This window comes from Salvelinus alpinus, chromosome 1 (genome assembly GCF_045679555.1).
Source record: "Salvelinus alpinus chromosome 1, SLU_Salpinus.1, whole genome shotgun sequence".
In the NCBI taxonomy this organism is placed as follows: Eukaryota; Metazoa; Chordata; class Actinopteri; order Salmoniformes; family Salmonidae; genus Salvelinus; species Salvelinus alpinus.
The window spans coordinates 15,458,867-15,485,554 of record NC_092086.1 but is presented as its reverse complement, the minus strand read 5'-3'; the positions used below and the strand labels follow the sequence as shown (position 1 = coordinate 15,485,554).

Below are 26,688 nucleotides of genomic sequence, written 5' to 3'. Positions count from 1 at the left end.
GCTAGCAGGCCTAGTGCGTGCACGTCTTTTGATTGGATTACCAATATTGAGAAGCAGGTCCTATGGGCAGGTCTATGCAGATCCTCAGAACTAGGAAACTGAATTTGATAAACGAATTAATTTGCGTAGGACTAAGCTCTTTTTTCAACCAACAATGGCGGAAGGAGGAGAAGATATCGATTTGGTCGGGGATATAATTATAACGCCATTCTCAAGACGAACTTTTCAAGAAAAGTTAGACGTTGTAAGGAGAGGTCGCCCGACGCCGACGCTACAAAGCCTGTCACAGGCGGGAAAAGGGTTCGTTCGCCACTTTCAAAGTTCCAACTATGAGCGCTATCAATGGCTCACAGGCTCCGAGAAGCACTGCAAACTGTACTGCTGGGAATGCCTATTATTTGCAAGTGATCGATTTGGTGTTTGGAGCCACACTGGCTTTGCAAACTTGAGTTGTCTAACCAAGGCAGCAACGAGACACCAAAGTACGGCTGGGCACTTACAAGCAATGGTGCTTTTGAAAACGTTTGGGGACACCAGAGTGGAGCTACAGCTCAACGAACAATCACGCAGGGCAACGGAGCTGCACAATGAAAAGGTGAAGAAAAATAGGGAAATATTGAAAAGACTCATTGATTGTGTCATGTTTTTGGGTAAACAGGAACTTTCTTTTAGGGGACACGATGAAAGTGCTGACTCCACAAACAAAGGGAACTACGTGGAGCTTCTTTCTTTTCTTTCTGAAAGCAACACAGATTTACAATACCACCTGTCCACTAACAAAGTGTTCATTGGGACGTCAGGCAAAATACAAAATGACCTAATTTATGCTATTGCTGAAGTGATGGGAGAAGAGATCAAAATGGAGATTAAAAAAGCTCCCTTTGTTGCTGTTATGGTGGACGAGACAACAGATGTGGGAAATGCAGCACAGCTCTCACTCGTCCTGCGTTATGTGACGGACACGGGAGTCAAGGAGCGATTTATCCGGTTTGAAGATGTGACAAGCGGCAAGCGAGCTGATGACATTGCCGCTCTTATTTTCCGTTTCTTGGAGGAAAATGAATGTAGTCTGGATAAAGTTGTGGCACAGTGTTTTGATGGCGCTGCAGTCATGGCATCTGGACTCAATGGGGTGCAGGCTAAAGTTAAGGAGAGGGCACCGATGGCCTTATTCATTCACTGCTATGCACATCGACTAAATTTAGTACTGACTCAAGGAGCCTCAAAGCTTAAAGAATGCAAGGTCTTCTTTGCCAACCTCAATGGCCTTGCAGCATTTTTCTCACGATCCCCTAAACGCACATAACTGCTGGATGACATCCGCAAGCGTCGTCTTCCTAAGGTTGCACCAACGAGGTGGCAATATACATCTAGATTGGTCAATGCAGTCTTTGAAAAGAGAGTTGCCCTAAAGAAGCTGTTTAACCACTTACTGGAACATCATGATGACCATGACGGGGATACTGTGCTTATGGCTGATGGATTTAATGCACGTTTGGATGATTTTGAGTTTTGTTTTTTGCTTGAAACATTCAATGGGATTTTTAATTATTCGGATGTGCTTTTTGGAATTCTACAGAAACAAACTTTGGATGTACAATTCTGCCTGACAAGGGTGAACGAGTTTTGTGACACAATTGAGCGAGAGAGGTGCAGGTTCAGTCAAATCTACGATGACACAGCGCGCATCTCAAGTTCACCCAGCGCACGCAGAGGCCCAGCACAAGAAGACCCTCGCACATACTATCAACAACTCCACAGCAATATTCTGGATAACATTCTTTGCCAGATAAGAAACAGGTTTCAAGACCACGAAAAATTAATGTTTCTCTCCCTCCTGGACCCCCGGCACTTTCAGACCTACCGGAAAAAATTCCCGCAAACAGCCTTCTCCAGCTTAACAGAGAGTCACGGAACACTGTTCGATCTATCCAAGCTAAAAACAGAACTGACTGTAATGTATGCTATGACTGATTTTGAAGGGAAAAGTCCCTCTGATCTCCTTGATTTCCTTAAGCAGAAAAATCTGAATGAGGACATGGGGCAACTTTACACATTGGCATGTGTGACAGTGACTATCCCTGTTTCCACGGCTTCTGTCGAGCGGTCATTCTCGGCCTTAAAGCGAATCAAAACGTATTCCAGAAATGCTACTGGACAGACTCGGCTTTCAGCATTAGCCTCCATGTCGATAGAAAAGGACTTATTGGTGGAACTAAAACGCACAGATAGACTGTACAACAGAGTCATTGAAGTCTTCTTGAGGAAAGAAAGGAGGAAGGATTTTGTGTTCAAATAATCAGTCTTTGGTGAGTAGGCATACAATGCATGTTATTTTTTATTAAATGTGTATGTATGTTTCGCATTTTATTTCGTTAATATTAAATAGCCTATATATTAACAAAATAAAATGGCAAATAGCCTATGTTGCAAATTATTTGTTTTCTTTTATTTTCAGTGAATAGTTATGTGTCTTTATCATCACGGTGAAACTGCTTTGGGTGCGACAATGCGCTGTTTAGTGAACACACTGTATTTATTTTTTTGGGGACTTAAAGCTCAACGTTTGTGGACCAGAAATGGATAGAAGAAGAATATTAATAACTCTGTTGCACTCGACTATGTTCTTGCCTATTAGTTGAACTGTACTGTATTGTACTCTTCCCCTGCAATTCTCTGAAAAAAATTTCAATTTCAAGGTGACGCAACGCCTGGTTTTACTGCGTTTCTGTCTAAATGTATAGTGTCTAGAGCCATGGCATCATAATGATGGTAATAAGAGGTGGATTAATTCGGGTGGGACTGTGTAGGACCTCACTGAAGGCCCAGGCGCCAGGCCCACGGCACGCTACTGCAGGCTAATGACCAATGGTTTTAAATGTTTTTTAGTTTTTAAATGTCTTTTTAACTCCGCATTGGTGGGATAATTGCTCGTAAGTAAGCATTTCACGGTAAAGTTTACAACTGTTGTATTCGGCGCATACAATTTCATTTGAAAACTGACTGCATCTACTGCCCTTAAACCACTACTAATGGCTTCTGAGCTTGCTGCTCACACACACACACACACACACACACACACTATCAGTGTTTGTGTGTGGAGAAAATGCTAACTCACACACAAATCAAGTCAACCATAGAAAATGAAAACAATGCCCTTTCTTGCCCGCCCTCCCTCCCTCCCTCCCTCTCTGATGTGGAGCAGAGAGGAAAGGAATCAACTGTTCCAGAAAAGGAAGGGAGGGTGCATGAGAGAGAGAGATCTGGGACCACACCAAAGTGTTTAATGTTCATATGTAGTATACATTCTCACAACAACGACATAGTCATATCTATTCTATACACTCCACTTCTAACTCTGTTGCCCTGCGTTGATTGGACCCTCAACAGATCCCATGTCAATGAGGGCGTGGCTTGTAACAGAACACTATAAAGCCTTCAGTGGGGAGGAGGAGAACAGGTCCAAGGCTGTGGATTAGGATTATGCAACACCTAGGATAGGGAAGAGGGGGGGGGGGGGGTAGGGGTGAAAGGGAGTAAGGACTGGGACTGGGCTGGGGAATGTTTACTTAAAGCATCAAGATCAAGTCCTGTTCTGCAGCCAGCATGTCTGCAGCGAGAGGCTTAATACGTAAGTGTGTGTGTGTGTTTGTTTGTGTGTGTTAGAAAGGTTGTGAAAGCAGGAAGCCTGACATGTTTGGCACTCGGGACACGTGCTCCCTGGATTGCAGCACACAAAGGGGTTTTGTTTAGGTTCTCTCTCCCTCGTTCTTTCTCTCCTTCACCCTCCCGCTCTCTAGTGGTGGTGGTGGTACCAGGGATAAGTGGAGTTCAAGCATGCTATCTTCTCCTGCATCTCTCTCTCCCTCCCCCCATCTCTCTCTCCCTCCCCCCATCTCTCTGGGAAGGCTGCTGCTCACTGTCATGTCCGGGGACCAGCATACTCCCTGTGTGTGTGTGTGTGTGTGTGCTGCAGCAATCCCAGAAGCCATTAGTAGAGCAACTGTCTAGTTTAATGGTCAGTAGATGCGGTCTCTCCAGAGGGTTTCAGCTGAGGCCTGAAATGGCCCTTTCCCCTCATCTGAGTTAGACTACCAGGAAGAAGGGAAAGACTGAGGGTAAGACCTGTAAAAGAGAGAACGTGTGGGGGGGGGGTGAAAGAGGGATGGGGATGAAGGAATAGAGGAGAGGAGGAACGGGGGGGTTTGATCCGTAAAGGAATGTTGAGCTGTTATTAGACCTTGGTCTCTGTGCAACACCTTCCCATCACAAGAGAGCCAGCACACTCCCCGTCTGATTGGACCGAGAGCCAGCACACTCCCCGTCTGATTGGACCGAGAGCCAGCACACTCCCCGTCTGATTGGACCGAGAGCCAGCACACTCCCCATCTGATTGGGCCACACACACACCTTTTGATGTGTATTTTCTGTTATGATTCCTGTTGTCATGTCTTTTTAAATTGCTGAGACCAATTTCCCATTGTGGGACAGTGATGTCAACTACTACTACACACCTCCCACAGTCTGTCAGCCTAGGCCAGTCAGGTTCCTCTAAATTCTACAGATATATTAGCCCTGTGGAAGCAGCAGTCAACACTACAGAGAATATATTATCCCTGTGGTAGTAGCAGTCAACAGTACAGAGAATGTATTAGCCCTGTGGTAGTAGCAGTCAACACTACAGAGAATATATTATCCCTGTGGTAGTAGCAGTCAACACTAATATATTATCCCTGTGGTAGTAGCAGTCAACACTATATTATCCCTTTGGTAGTAGCAGTCAACACTAATATATTAGCCCTGTGGTAGTAGCAGTCAACACTACAGAGAATGTATTAGCCCTGTGGTAGTAGCAGTCAACACTACAAAGAATGTATTAGCCCTGTGGTAGTAGCAGTCAACACTAATATATTAGCCCTGTGGTAGGAACAGTCAACACTACAGAATGTATTAGCCCTGTGGTAGCAGCAGTCAACACTACAGAGAATATATTAGCCCTGTGGTAGCAGCAGTCAACACTAATATATTAGCCCTGTGGTAGTAGCAGTCAACACTACAGAGAATATATTAGCTCTGTGGTAGTAGCAGTCAACACTACAGAGAATATATTAGCTCTGTGGTAGTAGCAGTCAACACGACAGAGAATATATTAGCTCTGTGGTAGTAGCAGTCAACACTACAGAGAATATATTAGCTCTGTGGTAGTAGCAGTCAACACGACAGAGAATATATTAGCTCTGTGGTAGTAGCAGTCAACACTACAGAGAATATATTAGCTCTGTGGTAGTAGCAGTCAACACTACAGAGAATATATTAGCTCTGTGGTAGTAGCAGATATCGTTTCACTGATATTATCTCCCGATAATGTTTTATTTTTACAATATAGCCTATTGATGTCTGTTGATTTCACGAGTACCTGATATTCAATAAGGATGGAAAGGGGGGAATCTGATCTGAGTCTCATGTTGATCTGAACACTGTGGCCGTTCTGATGTCATTATTGTCACAATGTACAAAATCAACATTTTGAAGCATTTCTTGGACAATTGCTCTTTTGGATGGTAATTTATGAGAACGCTTTGTGGGAAAATGTTTTTCATTTCCCCCTGTTAAACACTATATCAACAGACCAAAAAATGGGAATCTGTATCGAACCCAAAAACCCAAATGGGCGCTGCTCTAACTACACGTACTGTGTTAGTAGCAGAACACACGGACTACAGGCTTCTCTTCAGGTTCCAGTTACCTCAGAGACCGTAACCACAGTAACCCATCCTGGTTACCATGTCCTTTGACCCTCCTCATTCGAGAGATATGTTGACAGTTGGTGACAGTTGATCTTCCACCTGCCTCACCAGAGCCTAGTAGTAGATAGCAGGATGACGGCAGAGTGGAGGCGGGGCTGAGGGGGATGTGGTTTCCTTACGCGTGTGTCTGTGTTCGGCATGCGTCACACCGTCGCTTTACTGAGTAGGGGAACGCAGGGGAAGGGAAAGCACTGACGAACTCACACACTCACACGCGTCTATGTGGTCAGCAGTATACCAGGTCAGGTGGGTTATGCTAGACTAGAGAATGTCATGTTACTTCAGCTGGTTGTTGGGACAAGAGGACAATATATTATTCTATCGTTCTGGTCTAGTCCACCCTAGAACATTCTAACATGCTGGTCTAGTCCACCCTAGAACATTCTATCATTCTGGTCTAGTCCACCCTAGAACATTCTATCATGCTGGTTTAGTCTACCCTAGAACATTTTGTTCCATAATGCTGGTCTAGTCCACCCTAGAACATTTTGTTCCATAATGCTGGTCTAGTCCACCCTAGAACATTTTGTTCCATAATGCTGGTCTAGTCCACCCTAGAACATTTTGTTCCATCATGTTGGTCTAGTCCACCCTAGAACATTTTGTTCTTTCATGCTGGTCTAGTCCATTCTAATTAATAACCACTTCTCAATGGATTCTACCTAATCAGTTTTCTTCCCCTTCGGTATTGGTTTGGTCCATGTGATTTTGGTGCCGCTGTCTCGCCGCGGTGGTCTGCTCTGCTCAGTGCTGCTGGTCTGACTGGACGCTTAAATGGTTTTGTGGAAATGCTTCCATTAGGACTGTCTACACTGGTTTTGCACAGCTTTAAACACAGTCTATGGGTTTTGCACAGCTTTAAACACAGTCTATGGGTTTTGCACTGCTTTAAACACCGTCCATATCTCTCTCACGCTCTCTCTCTCTCTCTCCATCGTTCAATCTTTTTCTCTCGCTCTTTATTATTTTATTGCTGTTAGTAGATAATCACAAGACACACTGGCAGCGTCTGTGTGTCTCATTCAAATTCTCCAAGCTTTATTTAATTGTCAGGTTGTAAACAACCCTGCGGCGTGACAGTTGATGGCAGTTACATTCAAATAAGACGACGTTGTTCTCAGGAAAGGAAAAAGACTGTGATCATCTGATAATTAGCTGATGGTGATAATGACTGTATTAACCATTTAGGAAGCAGAAATAGTCCTGTAAAAACACCTAGTGTTTTAGCTCTTAAAGTATCAGTCACTTCTTCTGGAAACTATTTCTGTATATCAGTGTTCGTTCTATGTATGTCGATAGATCATCTCCATGACTAATGTCTCCAGGCTTTAACCACAGCAGAGGTCTTGGGGGGGGGGTCTTTTACCCCGTGTTGTGTTTGAGTCACACAGGAGACTTGAACAGTTTCAGGTGACAGAGTGGAACCCAGAGTGGGATGATTAACATTGGGACTGAGTGATTTGTGACTTGGATGTGGTTGCCCACTTGCCCCTGGATGCTAATCTAAAGCCGTGGTCTAACACTACCTAGTCCTTCTGGTAGTAGTGCCCCCCCCCCCCCCCCCTCAGGTTTCACAGCTCCTCACATGCCCCTATGTTAGCCCGAAATAGAAAGTCCCACAGACGTAGTTGTGTGGGAGGAGGGGGTTTCCCCATAGAATAGAATGTGTTGTGATCTATGGCTCTTTAGGGGGCGTCGTCTGTCTACTCCTCACCTCGCCTTGTATCCTGCTCCTAGTGTTACCTCTGGTTTCTGCCTCCTCCTGGGGGTTACGGCATCGTGGTAGTGTTACCTCTGGTTTCTGCCTCCTCCTGGGGGTTACGGCATCGTGCTAGTGTTACCTCTGGTTTCTGCCTCCTCCTGGGGGTTACGGCATCGTGCTAGTGTTACCTCTGGTTTCTGCCTCCTCCTGGGGATTACGGCATCGTGCTAGTGTTACCTCTGGTTTCTGCCTCCTCCTGGGGGTTACGGCATCGTGCTAGTGTTACCTCTGGTTTCAGCCTCCTCCTGGGGGTTACGGCATCGTGGTAGTGTTACCTCTCTGGGGGTTAAGGCATCGTGGTAGTGTTACCTCTGGTTTCAGCCTCCTCCTGGGGGTTACGGCATCGTGGTAGTGTTACCTCTGGTTTCAGCCTCCTCCTGGGGTTTAAGGCATCGTGGTAGTGTTACCTCTGGTTTCAGCCTCCTCCTGGGGGTTAAGGCATCGTGGTAGTGTTACCTCTGGTTTCAGCCTCCTCCTGGGGGTTACGGCATCGTGGTAGTGTTACCTCTGGTTTCAGCCTCCTCCTGGGGGTTAAGGCATCGTGGTAGTGTTACCTCTGGTTTCAGCCTCCTCCTGGGGGTTAAGGCATCGTGGTAGTGTTACCTCTGGTTTCAGCCTCCTCCTGGGGTTTAAGGCATCGTGGTAGTGTTACCTCTGGTTTCAGCCTCCTCCTGGGGGTTAAGGCATCGTGGTAGTGTTACCTCTGGTTTCAGCCTCCTCCTGGGGGTTACGGCATCGTGGTAGTGTTACCTCTGGTTTCAGCCTCCTCCTGGGGGTTACGGCATCGTGGTAGTGTTACCTCTGGTTTCAGCCTCCTCCTGGGGGTTAAGGCATCGTGGTAGTGTTACCTCTGGTTTCAGCCTCCTCCTGGGGGTTAAGGCATCGTGGTAGTGTTACCTCTGGTTTCAGCCTCCTCCTGGGGGTTACGGCATCGTGGTAGTGTTACCTCTGGTTTCAGCCTCCTCCTGGGGGTTAAGGCATCGTGGTAGTGTTACCTCTGGTTTCAGCCTCCTCCTGGGGGTTAAGGCATCGTGGTAGTGTTACCTCTGGTTTCAGCCTCCTCCTGGGGGTTACGGCATCGTGGTAGTGTTACCTCTGGTTTCAGCCTCCTCCTGGGGGTTAAGGCATCGTGGTAGTGTTACCTCTGGTTTCAGCCTCCTCCTGGGGGTTACGGCATCGTGGTAGTGTTACCTCTGGTTTCAGCCTCCTGGGGGTTAAGGCATCGTGGTAGTGTTACCTCTGGTTTCAGCCTCCTCCTGGGGGTTACGGCATCGTGGTAGTGTTACCTCTGGTTTCAGCCTCCTCCTGGGGGTTAAGGCATCGTGGTAGTGTTACCTCTGGTTTCAGCCTCCTCCTGGGGGTTACGGCATCGTGGTAGTGTTACCTCTGGTTTCAGCCTCCTCCTGGGGGTTACGGCATCGTGGTAGTGTTACCTCTGGTTTCAGCCTCCTCCTGGGGGTTAAGGCATCGTGGTAGTGTTACCTCTGGTTTCAGCCTCCTCCTGGGGGTTACGGCATCGTGGTAGTGTTACCTCTGGTTTCAGCCTCCTGGGGGTTAAGGCATCGTGGTAGTGTTACCTCTGGTTTCAGCCTCCTCCTGGGGGTTAAGGCATCGTGGTAGTGTTACCTCTGGTTTCAGCCTCCTCCTGGGGGTTACGGCATCGTGGTAGTGTTACCTCTGGTTTCAGCCTCCTGGGGGTTAAGGCATCGTGGTAGTGTTACCTCTGGTTTCAGCCTCCTCCTGGGGGTTAAGGCATCGTGGTAGTGTTACCTCTGGTTTCAGCCTCCTCCTGGGGGTTACGGCATCGTGGTAGTGTTACCTCTGGTTTCAGCCTCCTCCTGGGGGTTAAGGCATCGTGGTAGTGTTACCTCTGGTTTCAGCCTCCTCCTGGGGGTTAAGGCATCGTGGTAGTGTTACCTCTGGTTTCAGCCTCCTCCTGGGGTTTAAGGCATCGTGGTAGTGTTACCTCTGGTTTCAGCCTCCTCCTGGGGGTTAAGGCATCGTGGTAGTGTTACCTCTGGTTTCAGCCTCCTCCTGGGGGTTACGGCATCGTGGTAGTGTTACCTCTGGTTTCAGCCTCCTCCTGGGGGTTACGGCATCGTGGTAGTGTTACCTCTGGTTTCAGCCTCCTCCTGGGGGTTAAGGCATCGTGGTAGTGTTACCTCTGGTTTCAGCCTCCTCCTGGGGGTTACGGCATCGTGGTAGTGTTACCTCTGGTTTCAGCCTCCTCCTGGGGGTTACGGCATCGTGGTAGTGTTACCTCTGGTTTCAGCCTCCTCCTGGGGGTTAAGGCATCGTGGTAGTGTTACCTCTGGTTTCAGCCTCCTCCTGGGGGTTAAGGCATCGTGGTAGTGTTACCTCTGGTTTCAGCCTCCTCCTGGGGGTTACGGCATCGTGGTAGTGTTACCTCTGGTTTCAGCCTCCTCCTGGGGGTTAAGGCATCGTGGTAGTGTTACCTCTGGTTTCAGCCTCCTCCTGGGGGTTACGGCATCGTGGTAGTGTTACCTCTGGTTTCAGCCTCCTGGGGGTTAAGGCATCGTGGTAGTGTTACCTCTGGTTTCAGCCTCCTCCTGGGGGTTACGGCATCGTGGTAGTGTTACCTCTGGTTTCAGCCTCCTCCTGGGGGTTAAGGCATCGTGGTAGTGTTACCTCTGGTTTCAGCCTCCTCCTGGGGGTTACGGCATCGTGGTAGTGTTACCTCTGGTTTCAGCCTCCTCCTGGGGGTTAAGGCATCGTGGTAGTGTTACCTCTGGTTTCAGCCTCCTCCTGGGGGTTACGGCATCGTGGTAGTGTTACCTCTGGTTTCAGCCTCCTGGGGGTTAAGGCATCGTGGTAGTGTTACCTCTGGTTTCAGCCTCCTCCTGGGGGTTACGGCATCGTGGTAGTGTTACCTCTGGTTTCAGCCTCCTCCTGGGGGTTACGGCATCGTGGTAGTGTTACCTCTGGTTTCAGCCTCCTCCTGGGGGTTAAGGCATCGTGGTAGTGTTACCTCTGGTTTCAGCCTCCTCCTGGGGGTTAAGGCATCGTGGTAGTGTTACCTCTGGTTTCAGCCTCCTCCTGGGGGTTACGGCATCGTGGTAGTGTTACCTCTGGTTTCAGCCTCCTCCTGGGGGTTAAGGCATCGTGGTAGTGTTACCTCTGGTTTCAGCCTCCTCCTGGGGGTTAAGGCATCGTGGTAGTGTTACCTCTGGTTTCAGCCTCCTCCTGGGGGTTACGGCATCGTGGTAGTGTTACCTCTGGTTTCAGCCTCCTCCTGGGGGTTAAGGCATCGTGGTAGTGTTACCTCTGGTTTCAGCCTCCTCCTGGGGGTTACGGCATCGTGGTAGTGTTACCTCTGGTTTCAGCCTCCTGGGGGTTAAGGCATCGTGGTAGTGTTACCTCTGATTTCAGCCTCCTCCTGGGGGTTACGGCATCGTGGTAGTGTTACCTCTGGTTTCAGCCTCCTCCTGGGGGTTAAGGCATCGTGGTAGTGTTACCTCTGGTTTCAGCCTCCTCCTGGGGGTTACGGCATCGTGGTAGTGTTACCTCTGGTTTCAGCCTCCTCCTGGGGGTTACGGCATCGTGGTAGTGTTACCTCTGGTTTCAGCCTCCTCCTGGGGGTTACGGCATCGTGGTAGTGTTACCTCTGGTTTCAGCCTCCTCCTGGGGGTTACGGCATCGTGGTAGTGTTACCTCTGGTTTCAGCCTCCTCCTGGGGGTTACGGCATCGTGGTAGTGTTACCTCTGTGGTTTCAGCCTCCTCCTGGGGGTTACGGCATCGTGGTAGTGTTACCTCTGGTTTCAGCCTCCTCCTGGGGGTTACGGCATCGTGGTAGTGTTACCTCTGGTTTCAGCCTCCTCCTGGGGGTTACGGCATCGTGGTAGTGTTACCTCTGGTTTCAGCCTCCTCCTGGGGGTTAAGGCATCGTGGTAGTGTTACCTCTGGTTTCAGCCTCCTCCTGGGGGTTACGGCATCGTGGTAGTGTTACCTCTGGTTTCAGCCTCCTCCTGGGGGTTACGGCATCGTGGTAGTGTTACCTCTGGTTTCAGCCTCCTCCTGGGGGTTAAGGCATCGTGGTAGTGTTACCTCTGGTTTCAGCCTCCTCCTGGGGGTTACGGCATCGTGGTAGTGTTACCTCTGGTTTCAGAGCTGTTTTGTGTGAGTGTGGTATTCTCAAGGCCACAGCTCGGTTTCTCTCTTTCTGTATTTCTCGCTCTCCTTTCTTGCGTACACACACACACACTCACACCCACACTCACACTCACACACACTCACACACTCCTTCTGTTTGTTCTGTTCTGTCTCTGCTGCTTCCTGAGCAGCTTGTTACTCAGGGTTTCATTTATAGATGCAGTGTGTGTGTGTTGTTTGTGAGTGTGTGTGTGTTGTTTGTGAGTGTGTGTGTGTTGTTTGTGAGTGTGTGTGTGTTTGTGAGTGTGTGTGTGTTTGTTCTGCGATCTCTGCATTTCCTGCTCAGTCCGGCGGTCGCAGGAAGCAAGTTTTGCCACATTGCCTTGATTTTTGCGCAGCGTGTGAGAGTCAGAGGTCAACACACTTTCCTTGTCTTCCTGTTTTAACAGAGTGTTTTTAAAAGGAGGCCTTGGCGTTTCACATCCACCCACACAGCAGTACTTTTGAATAACTTTTAATATGAATAATATGACCTCTGTAGTAAGTGTGCTTGTACTCTGGTTCAGTTATTTAATCTGACATTAATGTCCTCTCCTCTCCTCTCTCAGGGAGAGTCTGTAAAGTATTTCCTGGATCATTTGGAAAAGCTGGGACAGCCGGTAAGTCCCACCCATCTCTCTTACGCATCTATACACTACTGCTGATGAAGTAACAGTCAGAATGAAAAGAGAAGTGAAGCCATCCCTCTCTCCTGTCCCTCTCTCTCCTCCCTGTGTGGTTCTATCCATCCCTCTCTCCTGTCCCCCTCTCTCTCCTCCCTGTGTGGTTCTATCCATCCCTTTCTCCTGTCCCTCTCTCTCTCCTCCCTGTGTGGTTCTATCCATCCCTCTCTCCTGTCCCCCTCTCTCTCCTCCCTGTGTGGTTCTATCCATCCCTCTCTCCTGTCCCCCCCTCTCTCCTCCCTGTGTGGTTCTATCCATCCCTCTCTCCTGTCCCCCTCTCTCCTGCCTGTGTGGTTCTATCCATCCCTCTCTCCTGTCCCCCTCTCTCTCCTGCCTGTGTGGTTGTATCCATCTCCTCACATCTCTCCATCTCTCTCTGAGATGTCAGGGTGTGCTACCAGCTAACGCCTGATCTCCTTCTGACTAAAGAGGGGGAAACTGACCTCTTTCTCTCTTTCTCTCTCTCTGTTCTTTACTGGCAGTGCAGAGGAATGAGGAGTGTGTAACTCTGTATCTCTGGCTGGTATCCTGATGGTGACTTTACTGATGGCTTTTCCAGTGCAGCCTGACCTTTGATGTCACAGTGTCTAGAATGTCAGGAATTCTCCTCTGGCATGAGACACAGACAGACAGAGTGCGCGAGAGACACACAGACAGACAGACAGAGACACACAGAGCGCGCGAGAGACACACAGACAGACAGACAGAGACACACAGACAGACAGACAGAGACACACAGAGCGCGCGAGAGACACACAGACAGACAGACAGAGACACACAGAGCGCGCGAGAGACACACAGACAGACAGACAGAGACACACAGAGCGCGCGAGAGACACACAGACAGACAGACAGAGACACACAGAGCGCGCGAGAGACACACAGACAGACAGAGACACACAGAGCGCGCGAGAGACACACACACAGACAGACAGACAGAGACACACAGAGCGCGCGAGAGACACACAGACAGACAGAGACACACAGAGCGCGCGAGAGACACACAGACAGACAGACAGAGACACACAGAGCGCGCGAGAGACACACAGACAGACAGACAGAGACACACAGAGCGCGCGAGAGACACACAGACAGACAGAGACACACAGAGCGCGCGAGAGACGAATTCTGCTTTGCACACTTACACTTCACTAGCAGCATCTTAGCCAGACTGTTATACTAGCTGTCTAGTCTGTTTTTATAAATGTGCAATAAGCATAAAACACAGTTTATTTAAGGAATTGGCAACTCGTTCTCATTCTGATAAATCAGGTAGGCCACTTGATTCCACCATCTGAACAAAGTGGACAGGCTAACATGCTGTTCAAACAGCTGGAGACGGACAGAATGGTGTGTTCATCACAATCTGTTCTACCTTGTTAGCTAGCAAATCTCTCTCTCTCATTCACTCGCTCTCTCCGACTCAGCAGGATATCCTGCTCGCTTGTAAGCCCACTAAAGGCATCTGTTAGTACCAACCTTCTCCATCTCTCTCATTCACTCGTTCTCTCCTCCAGGACTACCTACCGACTCAGCAGGATATTCTCCTGGCCCGTAAGCCCACTAAAGGTATCCATGAGTACGACTTTGAGATCAAGAACGTTCCATTTAAGATGGTGGACGTTGGGGGTCAAAGGTCGGAGAGACGGAGATGGTTTGAGTGTTTTGACTCTGTCACCTCCATCCTCTTCCTTGTCTCCTCTTCAGAGTATGACCAGGTGGGTTTACACACACGCACACACACTGTCACACACACACACTGTCGCACACGCACACACACTGTCGCACACGCACACACACTGTCGCACACGCACACACACTGTCGCACACGCACACACACTGTCGCACACGCACACACACTGTCGCACACGCACACACACTGTCGCACACGCACACACACTGTCGCACACGCACACACACTGTCGCACACGCACACACACTGTCGCACACGCACACACACTGTCGCACACGCACACACACTGTCGCACACGCACACACACTGTCGCGCACACGCACACACACACTGTCGCGCACACGCACACACACTGTCGCACACGCACACACACTGTCGCACACGCACACACACTGTCGCACACGCACACACACTGTCGCACACGCACACACACTGTCGCGCACACGCACACACACTGTCGCGCACACGCACACACACTGTCGCGCACACGCACACACACTGTCGCGCACACGCACACACACTGTCGCGCACACGCACACACACTGTCGCGCACACACACACACACACACTGTCGCGCACACACACACACACACACACTGTCGCACACACACACACACACACACTGTCACACACACACACACTGTCACACACACACACACACACACTGTCACACACACACACACACTGTCACACACACACACACACACTGTCACACACACACACACACACACCTGTCACACACACACACACACCTGTCACACACACACACACCTGTCTTTGGATGTTAAATATAATTTGTATGCATACACACTCACTTGAACACACAAACTCTTTCTATTTCTCTCACACACACACACACACACACACACACACACACACACACACACACACACACACACACACTACTCCCCTAACCTTCTCCCCCCCCAGGTCTTGATGGAGGACCGTCAGACCAACCGTCTCAGCGAATCCCTCAACATCTTCGAGACGATCGTCAACAATCGGGTTTTCTCCAACGTCTCCATCATCCTGTTCCTCAACAAGACAGACCTTCTGGAGGACAAGGTGCGCTCCGTCCCCATCAAGGACTATTTCCCAGAGTACCCCGGGGAGCCACACAGCCTGGTCGACGTACAGAGGTTCCTAGTGGACTGTTTCCGGGGGAAGAGGAGGGACGTGACACAGAAGCCCCTGTACCACCACTTCACCACAGCCATCAACACGGAGAACATTCGCCTGGTGTTCCGAGACGTCAAGGACACCATCCTCCACGACAACCTAAAGCAGCTGATGCTGCAGTGATTGCAGGGGGGTTATGACCTTTTGAAGTCACCTTTTGGCCTTTAACCCCCCCGTGACCCCTCACCGTGACCCACTGACTTGCAGTGATTGCAGGGTGATGAACAGAGAGCAAAAGAGTTGTGTTGTGTTACACTGTGTCACGTGTCACTGCCTTTTAAAGTCACCTTTTGGCCCTTGACCTTTAACCCCTGTGAGCCCTCACCTTGACCCCTGATCTCAGTCACCTCTGGTGCAGGCTGTCACCTATGACCCTTGACCACTGAACCCTGTTACCACTTCTAATGGCCTTGTACCTGGCAGTTCTATCCCCCCCCCCCCCCTCTAAACCACTGTAAATGAGCTCTCCCAATCCCTCCCCTCACATGCCCCTCTCCTCTCTGTAATGGACTATTCCAGAGTCTGTAGATATGTTGATGTGTTCTGAAGGATGAAGTTGCCCTCGGACGCTGATCCTGGGTCAGTTTTTCATTTTCCCCACTAATGGTTAATGACAAGATATGGGGAGGGGAAGCTGGTCCTAAATCTGTTCTATATTACTATATTCACTCTGTTGGTTCACTCTTAACTCTCTTGTCTCACTCTGTCACATTGGAACTTGTCTGAGAAGCCCAGACCACTGCTGGAGGTTAGCGGTGAGGGGGTCAACTGGCCTTTCTGTGTTGGAGGTCAAAGGTCGTCACCCACGGCAACCAGGGAAGAGGGGGTGGTAACGCTGTAGAACAAAATGATGACTGTGTTTTACTGGCCTCAGCCTGTCGCTATGCACCTCCACCTGCCCTGAACTGGCTAGATTCTCCACTTCCTTTTCCCTCAGAGCCTGATTATGACATCACCGTGACCCGCCACCATTCTGACAGCAAATCAGTGTCACTATCTGGATGTGGAACCAACTGCAGCGGAGAGCTTGTTACTTGTTGTTGTTGCTGGGGGGGAAGTTAAAGAGTGGGGGGAATTTACAGCACTGTACTAAAACTAATCCTTAATGATTCCACAAATAAGCCTTTTACCACTGTCTGATGATTACCTATCAAACAGAGCCACACACACACACACACACACACACACACAACCTGCCCATAGAGACTCTTATGACCTGATCCCTGTCTTAGTCCTGGCCTTACTGTTTGGAACTTTAGTTTTTTAATCAGTTACATTTGTTACTTTTTTTTCACATAGATTATTATGAATATATGTACCTAAACATTGTCTTAAGTTATATTTGAAAGGTTTATGCACAAGTTTGATTTACACCTGCTGATGGGCAGTGTTAAAGGCTATGGAAGAGGGTGTGTGAACACAAACACACACACACACACAGACCGCTCCAGACAGACCGCTCCAGACAGACTTGCTCCAGACAGACTTGCTCCAGACAGACTTGCTCCAGACAGACTTGCTCCAGACAGACCAGTTGATAAACTACTGAGCTAATTCTCAGGATACGTTGTGGACCACTTATTTGTGTATTTAGAGCAATGATATTCATTTGCCTAAGTCCTAAAACACACACACAGGCGGCTGTCCATCAGAGGCTGGTAGTCTAAACAACTTGCCGGCCAGCTACATCCCCTCTTCCAGTCCTCATTTTTTCTCCCCTCTCTCTCTTTCTGTCCCTCTCGCTGTCCCTCTCTCTGTGTTAGTGTAAGCAAGTGATCAGCCTTGTAAACCCTGTGGAGGCTCATCCTAGAGGGAAGAGACAGTGATCAGCCTTGTAACCCCTGTGGAGGCTCATCCTGTAGGGAAGAAACGGTGATCAGCCTTGTAAACCCTGTGGAGGCTCATCCTAGAGGGAAGAGACAGTGATCAGCCTTGTAAACCCCGTGGAGGCTCATCCTATAGGGAAGAGACGGTGATCAGCCTTGTAAACCCTGTGGAGGTTCATCCTAGAGGGAAGAGACAGTGATCAGCCTTGTAACCCCTGTGGAGGCTCATCCTGTAGGGAAGAAACGGTGATCAGCCTTGTAAACCCTGTGGAGGCTCATCCTAGAGGGAAGAGACAGTGATCAGCCTTGTAAACCCCGTGGAGGCTCATCCTATAGGGAAGAGACGGTGATCAGCCTTGTAAACCCTGTGGAGGTTCATCCTAGAGGGAAGAGACGGTGATCAGCCTTGTAAACCCTGTGGAGTCTCATCATAGATGGAAGAGACAGTGATCAGCCTTGTAAACCCTGTGGAGGCTCATCCTAGAGGGAAGAGACAGTGATCAGCCTTGTAAACCCTGTGGAGGCTCATCCTAGAGGGAAGAGACGGTGATCAGCCTTGTAAACCCTGTGGAGGCTCATCCTATAGGGAAGAGACAGTGATCATCCTTGTAAACCCTGTGGAGGTTCATCCTGTAGGGAAGAGACGGTGATCAGCCTTGTGGGGGCTCATCCTATAGGGAAGAGACGGTGATCAGCCTTGTAAACCCTGTGGAGGCTCATCCTAGAGGGAAGAGACAGTGATCAGCCTTGTAAACCCTGTGGAGGCTCATCCTATAGGGAAGAGACAGTGATCAGCCTTGTAAACCTCGTGGAGGCTCATCCTAGAGGGAAGAGACAGTGATCAGCCTTGTAAACCCTGTGGAGGCTCATCCTAGAGGGAAGAGACAGTGATCAGCCTTGTAAACCCTGTGGAGGCTCATCCTAGAGGGAAGAGACAGTGATCAGCCTTGTAAACCCTGTGGAGGTTCATCCTATAGGGAAGAGACGGTGATCAGCCTTGTAAACCCTGTGGAGGCTCATCCTAGAGGGAAGAGACAGTGACCAGCCTTGTAAACCCTGTGGAGGTTCATCCTATAGGGAAGAGACGATGATCAGCCTTGTAAACCCTGTGGAGGCTCATCCTAGAGGGAAGAGACGGTGATCAGCCTTGTAAACCCTGTGGAGGTTCATCCTAGAGGGAAGAGACGGTGATCAGCCTTGTAAACCCTGTGAAGGTTCATCCTAGAGGGAAGAGACAGTGATCAGCCTTGTAAACCCTGTGGAGGCTCATCCTAGAGGGAAGAGACGGTGATCAGCCTTGTAACCCCTGTGGAGGCTCATCCTAGAGGGAAGAGACGGTGATCAGCCTTGTAAACCCTGTGGAGGCTCATCCTAGAGGGAAGAGACGGTAATCAGCCTTGTAAACCCTATGGAGGTTCATCCTAGAGGGAAGAGACGGTGATCAGCCTTGTAAACCCTGTGGAGGCTCATCCTATAGGGAAGAGACGGTGATCAGCCTTGTAAACCCTGTGGAATCTCATCCTAGAGGGAAGAGACAGTGATCAGCCTTGTAAACCCTGTGGAGGCTCATCCTGTAGGGAAGAGACGGTGATCAGCCTTGTAAACCCTGTGGAGGCTCATCCTATAGGGAAGAGACAGTGATCAGCCTTGTAAACCCTGTGGAGTCTCATCCTAGAGGGAAGAGACAGTGATCAGCCTTGTAAACCCTGTGGAGGCTCATCCTAGAGGGAAGAGACAGTGATCAGCCTTGTAAACCCTGTGGAGGCTCATCCTATAGGGAAGAGACAGTGATCAGCCTTGTAAACCCTGTGGAGTCTCATCCTAGAGGGAAGAGACAGTGATCAGCCTTGTAAACCCTGTGGAGGCTCATCCTAGAGGGAAGAGACAGTGATCAGCCTTGTAAACCCTGTGGAGGCTCATCCTAGAGGGACGAGACAGTGATCAGCCTTGTAAACCCTGTGGAGGCTCATCCTAGAGGGACGAGACAGTGATCAGCCTTGTAAACCCTGTGGAGGTTCATCCTAGACATACTCTTATCTCTCAGTCAGGGGAAAGTGGTGGGGAAACGGTGTCAAATGATTTGATGAATGATGAATCTTTCTCCTTAACTCCTCAGCGACCAATGTGTCTTTTATTCCTCCTAGCAAACCCCCATAACAGGTCTTTAAATGAGTTGGACGTTGGGTTTCTACCAACTGGAGGGAAACCAGGAGATACCTTTCACATGGTTGTACCAGTTATCCAGGGGGCGTCTGAAGTCACACCCTACTACTCCCTATCTAGTGCACTGCGTTCGGCCCTATGTGTCTTTGGTGGGGCACTACTTAGTGCTCTGGTCAAAAGTAGTTCACTATATTATTATTATTATTATTAAGGTAGTAGGGTGCGGTTTTGCACATAGACCCCTAAAATCACTCTCTCGTTGTCTCTCTCTCTCTCTCGTTGTCTCTCTCTCTCTCTCGTTGACTCTCTCTCTCTCGTTGTCTCTCTCTCTCTCGTTGTCTCTCTCTCTCTCGTTGTCTCTCTCTCTCTCGTTGTCTCTCTCTCTCGTCTCCCAAGTGAGCGCTATTCCCTATATAGTTTTGGATGCAGTCTGAGTCTCGTTGGCCAAACATGCTGCATGTGTAGCTCAAGTCTCTCTCACAAACACTGTCGGCACTGTTAGGGCTTCTGACTGATTGCTCCAGGCCACCCCTTCCATAGCTCCGAGTCATCCCCAGCACAGAGCTCTTTGTCTGGGCTGAGACTGTGTGTCAGGGCCCCTTGGCTGAAGGCCCGAGGCTCTGGAAAGAAAGGCCACCATTCCATCCTCTATACCAGGCGGATGGACTGGTGTGACTGGGACCAGTGTCTCCTCCCCCCCCCCGCGCCACACACACACCAGTAAGTCAGACCAGACTAGGGTCTGTGGTTTGCCTTAGTCGATGCTGAACAAACAGGTTTTTGAACAACACACACACTCCTACAGAAACAGACCACTTTCTCCCAGGGGATGTAGATGTCCACACAGATTAATACGGAGTTCCAACAGAAACCCAAAATAACCTTATGGGCCACCATAGTTAAAGCATTTAGCCTTATGGGTGACCTCTGACCTGGGTTAAATAGATGTAACCATCATCACTGTGCTTGCCCACCTCAGGAGCCCTGCTGTTTAGAGTAGCTAGGTCCTTTAAGAGTGTTGTCTGAAGTGGCCTGATCAACAGTTTTCCACTGGACCCAACATGTCCCAAAGTGATCATTCTAGAATCATGTGCATTCTAGAACTGTGTGTCCATTCTAGAACTGTTTCTAGCCATTCTATTTCTATGGGTGTAGTCAGTCGGTGCTTTTTGCCAAATGTCCTCCAGAGTGACTCAATACTCAGTAGACGGACAGACCTATGTCCCCTACTGGTCTTATTTAGTGAGGGAGAGCTCAAATGGTAGTCCCAAATGGCTCCCTATATAGTGCACTAATTTTGACCAGGTCCCATAGGGTCTAAAGTAGTGCACTATGTAGGGAATAGGCTGTCATTTGGAACAAAGCCCAGACAGACGCAGGACTTTGTCTTCTCCGGTCAGAGAAAAGGGTAGACAGTCTGCCAGTAGTAACACAGTGGTCAGTATTCAGTCAGTGTGTATGTATCTGCTCCTTCAGGCCGTCTCCCTCTGTGCTGCTGCTGCGGTGGTTTTAAATGTGTGCCAACGGCTCCGTTCCAATATCAACGCTAGCACACTAGTTAGAATGCACTGCTTCCTTCATGTTAGTGTGGATGTTGGAATGCAGCCCAAGAGTCAGTCAGAACACAGTGTCATTTCAAATGCCCAGGCCCACTTTGATGATGTCACAAAGCCTGTTTCATTAGGTTTCTGCTACAGACAAAAACCTGCCTTCAGTGGCCTGGTCGGCTCCACAACGGGTTTTAACCCAGTCTGAGTTGTAATTCATTGTGTCAAAAAGAGTTGTAGAGGTTTCAAGCTGTTAACTGTGATGTCAGACCCCCGTCCTGCCCTGAGAACTGTCTGTTCCTCTACAACTCCTCTCTCTCTCTGTCTCTCTGTCTCTCTCTCTGTCTCTCTCTCTGTCTCTCTCTGTCTCTCTCTGTCTCTCTCTCTCTCTCTCTCTGTCTCTCTCTCTGTCTCTCTCTCTCTCTGTCTCTCTCTGTCTCTCTCTGTCTCTCGCTCTCTCTCTCTCTCTGTCTCTCGCTCTCTCTCTGTCTCTCTCTCTCGCTCTCTCTCTGTCTCTCTCTCTGTCTCTCTCTCTGTCTCTCTCTGTCTCTCTCTGTCTCTCTCTCTGTCTCTCTCTCTGTCTCTCTCTCTGTCTCTCTCTCTGTCTCTCTCTCTGTCTCTCTCTGTCTCTCTCTGTCTCTCTCTCTGTCTCTCTGTCTCTCTCTCTCGCTCTCTCTCGCTCTGTCTCTCTCTGTCTCTCTCTGTCTCTCTCTGTCTCTCTCTCTCTCGCTCTCTCTCTGTCTCTCTCTCTGTCTCTCTCTGTCTCTCTCTCTCGCTCTCTCTCTGTCTCTCTCTGTCTCTCTCTCTGTCTCTCTCTCTGTCTCTCTCTCTGTCTCTCTCTCTGTCTCTCTCTCTGTCTCTCTCTCTGTCTCTCTCTCTGTCTCTCTCTCTGTCTCTCTCTCTGTCTCTCTCTCTGTCTCTCTGTCTCTCTCTCTCTCTCTCTCTCTCTGTCTCTCTCTCTGTCTCTGTCATCACTGAGGGTTCTGACACACAACTAGAATGAAATGTCATTCTGGTTCTATTGATTCTATGGAATGTGGAGGAAGGTTTGGGGCCTGGTCCATTATATCAAGGTGGAGTTGTGAATGTGCAATCTGACGTATTGGACCTGGGATGGGAAGGACCTGAGTTGTGTGTGAGAGGTGATGGTGTTTTAAAGCTATGCAACAGCACTGTGCTCCGGTCCACACAGCAAAAATACTTCAATGAACCACTTGTGTATGTTATGAGGATGATCCTGATGATTTGTTACTGTTGTCCCATGTTATCCATTCAGTTCTTTATTAGTGAAGAGGGAAATATGCAAATGATCTGCCAAAACATGACTGATGTTGTTGTGCCTCTTGTTACCTGCCTTTTCCCCCGTCAACTTTTTATAAATACAGTGTTTGCCTTAGCGGTGTTTATGTCCTCGTTTCAATGATGGCTGCGTTCCAAATGGCACCCTATTCCCTACATGATGACCTATTGGCTCCGGTCTAAAGTAGTATAAGTAAATAGGGACACAGGTGTCATTTGGGACAGTATCCAAGAAGATTATTCACATTACGAGTCCCAACAATGGTTACAAACGGTTTCTCTTGCTTATACAGTTTATTTTTATTTTTTATTGTTTATGAGAAAATGCTTTCGTTGTACAGTCTCTAACTTATACTGTCTTACCCTCTTACTGTTCTGCCAATAAAACCACACACCATTTTACAAACTGTGACGTGTGTTTTGAAGTCACTTCATTGGCGTCATGTTTGACAGTCATTTGTCACAACTGTGTGTGTTGGGACTGTTTGTCAGTTTCCAATCTCACGTGTTGTTTAAATGTCATGTCAATGTTTTTCATAGTCACTTGACACCCACTTAGGATCTATAAAATATATTCAGCTTATCTTTGCAAAAAGTTCATTTATTAAACATCTATAACACCCAGGGTTAGGGTCACTTTCAATTGAAGTCATTCAATCATTTTTTTTTTTAAATGGCATCTATTTTCAATGACGTCTCAATAAGCTGAAAATGGAGAAGCTATTCAAATGTTTTTCCATTTCTGAATTTTTTTTATTCAAATTACTTCCTGAAATGAGTGACTTTTATTAAGAAGCTATTTTTGACCATTTTAATTGAAAACAATCACAGAAAGGTACTTAATTCATACCCCAAAATTATTTGATATTGGGGGAAAAAAATGTCAATGACTGCATTTGACCGTAAAGTCCTTCAACCCTGAGAAGAGCACTGAACCAAGGAGGGGCCAGTCCCCTTTAGTGACCTGAAGGAAATGTCAACAGTACTGCCTGCTTCCTCTACTTCTAAACCACGGTACTGCCTGCTTCCTCTACTTCTAAACCACGGTACTGCCTGCTTCTACTTCTAAACCACGGTACTGCCTGCTTCCTCTACTTCTAAACCACGGTACTGCCTGCTTCCTCTACTTCTAAACCACGGTACTGCCTGCTTCCTCTACTTCTAAACCACGGTACTGCCTGCTTCCTCTACTTCTAAACCACGGTACTGCCTGCTTCCTCTACTTCTAAACCACGGTACTGCCTGCTTCCTCTACTTCTAAACCACGGTACTGCCTGCTTCCTCTACTTCTAAACCACGGTACTGCCTGCTTCCTCTACTTCTAAACCACGGTACTGCCTGCTTCATCTACTTCTAAACCACGGTACTGCCTGCTTCCTCTACTTCTAAACCACGGTACTGCCTGCTTCCTCTACTTATAAATCACGGTACTGCCTGCTTCCTCTACTTCTAAACCACGGTACTGCCTGCTTCCTCTACTTCTAAACCACGGTACTGCCTGCTTCCTCTACTTCTAAACCACGGTACTGCCTGCTTCCTCTACTTCTAAACCACGGTACTGCCTGCTTCCTCTACTTCTAAACCACGGTACTGCCTGCTTCCTCTACTTCTAAACCACGGTACTGCCTGCTTCATCTACTTCTAAACCACGGTACTGCCTGCTTCCTCTACTTCTAAACCACGGTACTGCCTGCTTCCTCTACTTCTAAACCACAGTACTGCCTGCTTCCTCTACTTCTAAACCACAGTACTGCCTGCTTCCTCTACTTCTAAACCACAGTGCTTCCTCTACTTCTAAACCACAGTGCTTCCTCTACTTCTAAACCACGGTACTGCCTGCTTCCTCTACTTCTAAACCACGGTACTGCCTGCTTCCTCTACTTATAAACCACAGTACTGCCTGCTTCCTCTACTTCTAAATCACAGTACTGCCTGCTTCCTCTACTTCTAAATCACAGTACTGCCTGCTTCCTCTACTTCTAAATCACAGTACTGCCTGCTTTGCTTGCCATCTGAAGGATTATAGTATTGAAGGATGCAGTAGTGAACTTTATGTCCACTCCTTTCCATCCAAACCCCTACAGTATCTAACACTCCATAGTCCAGTTAGTTATTCAGTACATTACTAATCAGGGATTTGTATCATTTGTACCTCACCGCTGTAGGTAGTTTGGTCCAAGTATTTAACTAGGATAAAGCCAGACCATCAGCAGCAGGGTCTTGTTCATTAGTGCTCACCGTGGCAAAACGTTTTGCAGCCGAACAAGAACACAGATGTTTCTTATTGGACAAGTTCAGGTCCCTATTGAAGTGTTTTTTATTCTGTTTGGTGTCTAATGAACAGGGGCCGGAAGGGAGATTGGAGAGGGGAGTTCTAGTCAGCTGAGGGGTGTTATGTTGTTGGTGGATTATTTTCCCACACTTTAAATAATCTACATCCCAAATGGCACCCTAATCTCTCTATAGTGCACTACTTTAGACCAGGTCCCATAAGACTAGTTTAAAAATATATATTCGGGAAGTATTCAAACCCTTTTGACTTTTTCCACCTTTTGTTACGTTACAACCTTATTCTGAAATAGATTTTTTTAAATCCCTCATAAATCTACACACAATACCCCATAATGACATCACAATACCCCATAATGACATCACAATACCCCATAATGACAAAGCGAAAACAGGTTTATAGACATTTTAGCAAAACAATACAAATGAAATCACATTTACATACATATCCAGACCCTTTTACTCAGTACTTTGTTGAAGCACCTTTGGCAGTGATTACAGCCTCAAGTCTTCTTGGGTATGACGCTTGTTGGGGGTTACCCTGGGGGTCGGGTGTGGGGCTACACCAATGCCATGATTACTGTATATATGCGATAACCTTTGTATGCTTGCAATGCACAATGATGGAAAAGTACTGGGTAAATGGAGATGTACTGCTTTAGTTCTCAGGCTGAGAATTGTCTGCTCCTGCTGATAGTCACACAGCCTCAAGGCCGAGATGGTAGAGGGAGAAACCCCAGTCTAGACATGTTTTTCTCATCTTAGATACTTTGTATCTAATCCAATGCAACCATGTTAAGATATGATTGACGGTAGCTTGTATAAAGAGTGTTGTGTCCTGTTTCGCCACACAGATATTTACTATAGACCACTGAGGTAATTATGTATGTGAATCTCTGTCTGCAATTGCATTTTATTACTAAAGCGTTTTATACCAAGGTTCCTGTGTCTGTGTCATCTATCTGGAAGACTGATTGTTGACGGAAACTTACATCACCCCATGTAAAGGACCACCCAACATTTGGCGAGCTTGCCAGGAGTGACCGCTGCGTCTGGATGCTCTGCGTCCCATCGTGCAGCTCATTAAATTATAAGGTAAGCAGACGCCTGTTAAACCAAAAGTCTGATATTAGAAAAAGCACTGTGTGGTTGATGACTCATTCCAGTATGTAAGTGTCACCTCACTCATTGGGGTTGATAATTACAGGAACAGTCGATAGCTAAATGTATGTACAAGCCCCGTTATAGGATGTATATGTGATAAATGACACCGAATCCACAGGTTTAATAGATAGACATTCCTGAGGGTCTAATGGAACCTCGTGTGAGGAACTTGGTTATAGATGAGGATGAACCAAGTCAGGACTGAGGTACTGGGTGACAAGTGATTGAATGTGTTTTATGTACGGTGACCTTACCTGAGGGAAGACAATGGTTTTATGTAGGGTGACCTTACCTGAGGGAAGACACTGGTTTTATGTATGGTGACCTTACCTGAGGGAAGACACTGGTTTTATGTACGGTAACCTTACCCGAGGGAAGACACTGGTTTTATGTACGGTGACCTTACCTGAGGGAAGACACTGGTTTTATGTACGGTGACCTTACCTGAGGGAAGACACTGGTTTTATGTACGGTGACCTTACCTGAGGGAAGACACTGGTTTTATGTATGGTGACCTTACCTGAGGGAAGACACTGGATTAATGTATGGTGACCTTACCTGAGGGAAGACACTGGTTTTATGTACGGTGACCTTACCTGAGGGAAGACACTGGTTTTATGTACGGTGACCTTACCTGAGGGAAGACACTGGTTTTATGTACAGTGACCTTACCTGAGGGAAGACACTGGTTTTATGTATGGTGACCTTACCTGAGGGAAGACACTGGTTTTATGTACAGTGACCTTACCTGAGGGAAGACACTGGTTTTATGTATGGTGGCCTTACCTGAGGGAAGACACTGGTTTTATTACGGTAACCTTACCTGAGGGAAGACACTGGTTTTATTATGGTAACCTTACCTGAGGGAAGACACTGGTTTTATGTACGGTGACCTTACCTGAGGGAAGACACCGGTTTTATGTACGGTGACCTTACCTGAGGGAAGATACCGGTTTTATGTACGGTGACCTTACCTGAGGGAAGACACTGGTTTTATGTACGGTGACCTTACCTGAGGGAGACACTGGATTAATGTACGGTGACCTTACCTGAGGGAAGACACTGGTTTTCTGTACGGTGACCTTACCTGAGGGAGACACTGGATTAATGTACGGTGACCTTACCT

The 26,688-nt window shown here is 48.1% G+C and overlaps 1 protein-coding gene across 1 annotated transcript in view; it reads left to right on the top strand.

Moving 5' to 3' along the window:
- gna13b (guanine nucleotide binding protein (G protein), alpha 13b) overlaps positions 1 to 22,521 on the top strand; it is a 39,782-nt gene extending 17,261 nt beyond the window's left edge. The window contains exons 3-5 of the mRNA XM_071392438.1: positions 12,289 to 12,339; positions 13,920 to 14,120; positions 15,026 to 22,521. Of these exons, the coding sequence (XP_071248539.1) occupies positions 12,289 to 12,339; positions 13,920 to 14,120; positions 15,026 to 15,397 (624 nt within the window). The 3' untranslated portion in view covers positions 15,398 to 22,521. The remainder of the gene's footprint in view (positions 1 to 12,288; positions 12,340 to 13,919; positions 14,121 to 15,025) is intronic.
- Positions 22,522 to 26,688: the final 4,167 nt, after the last annotated feature.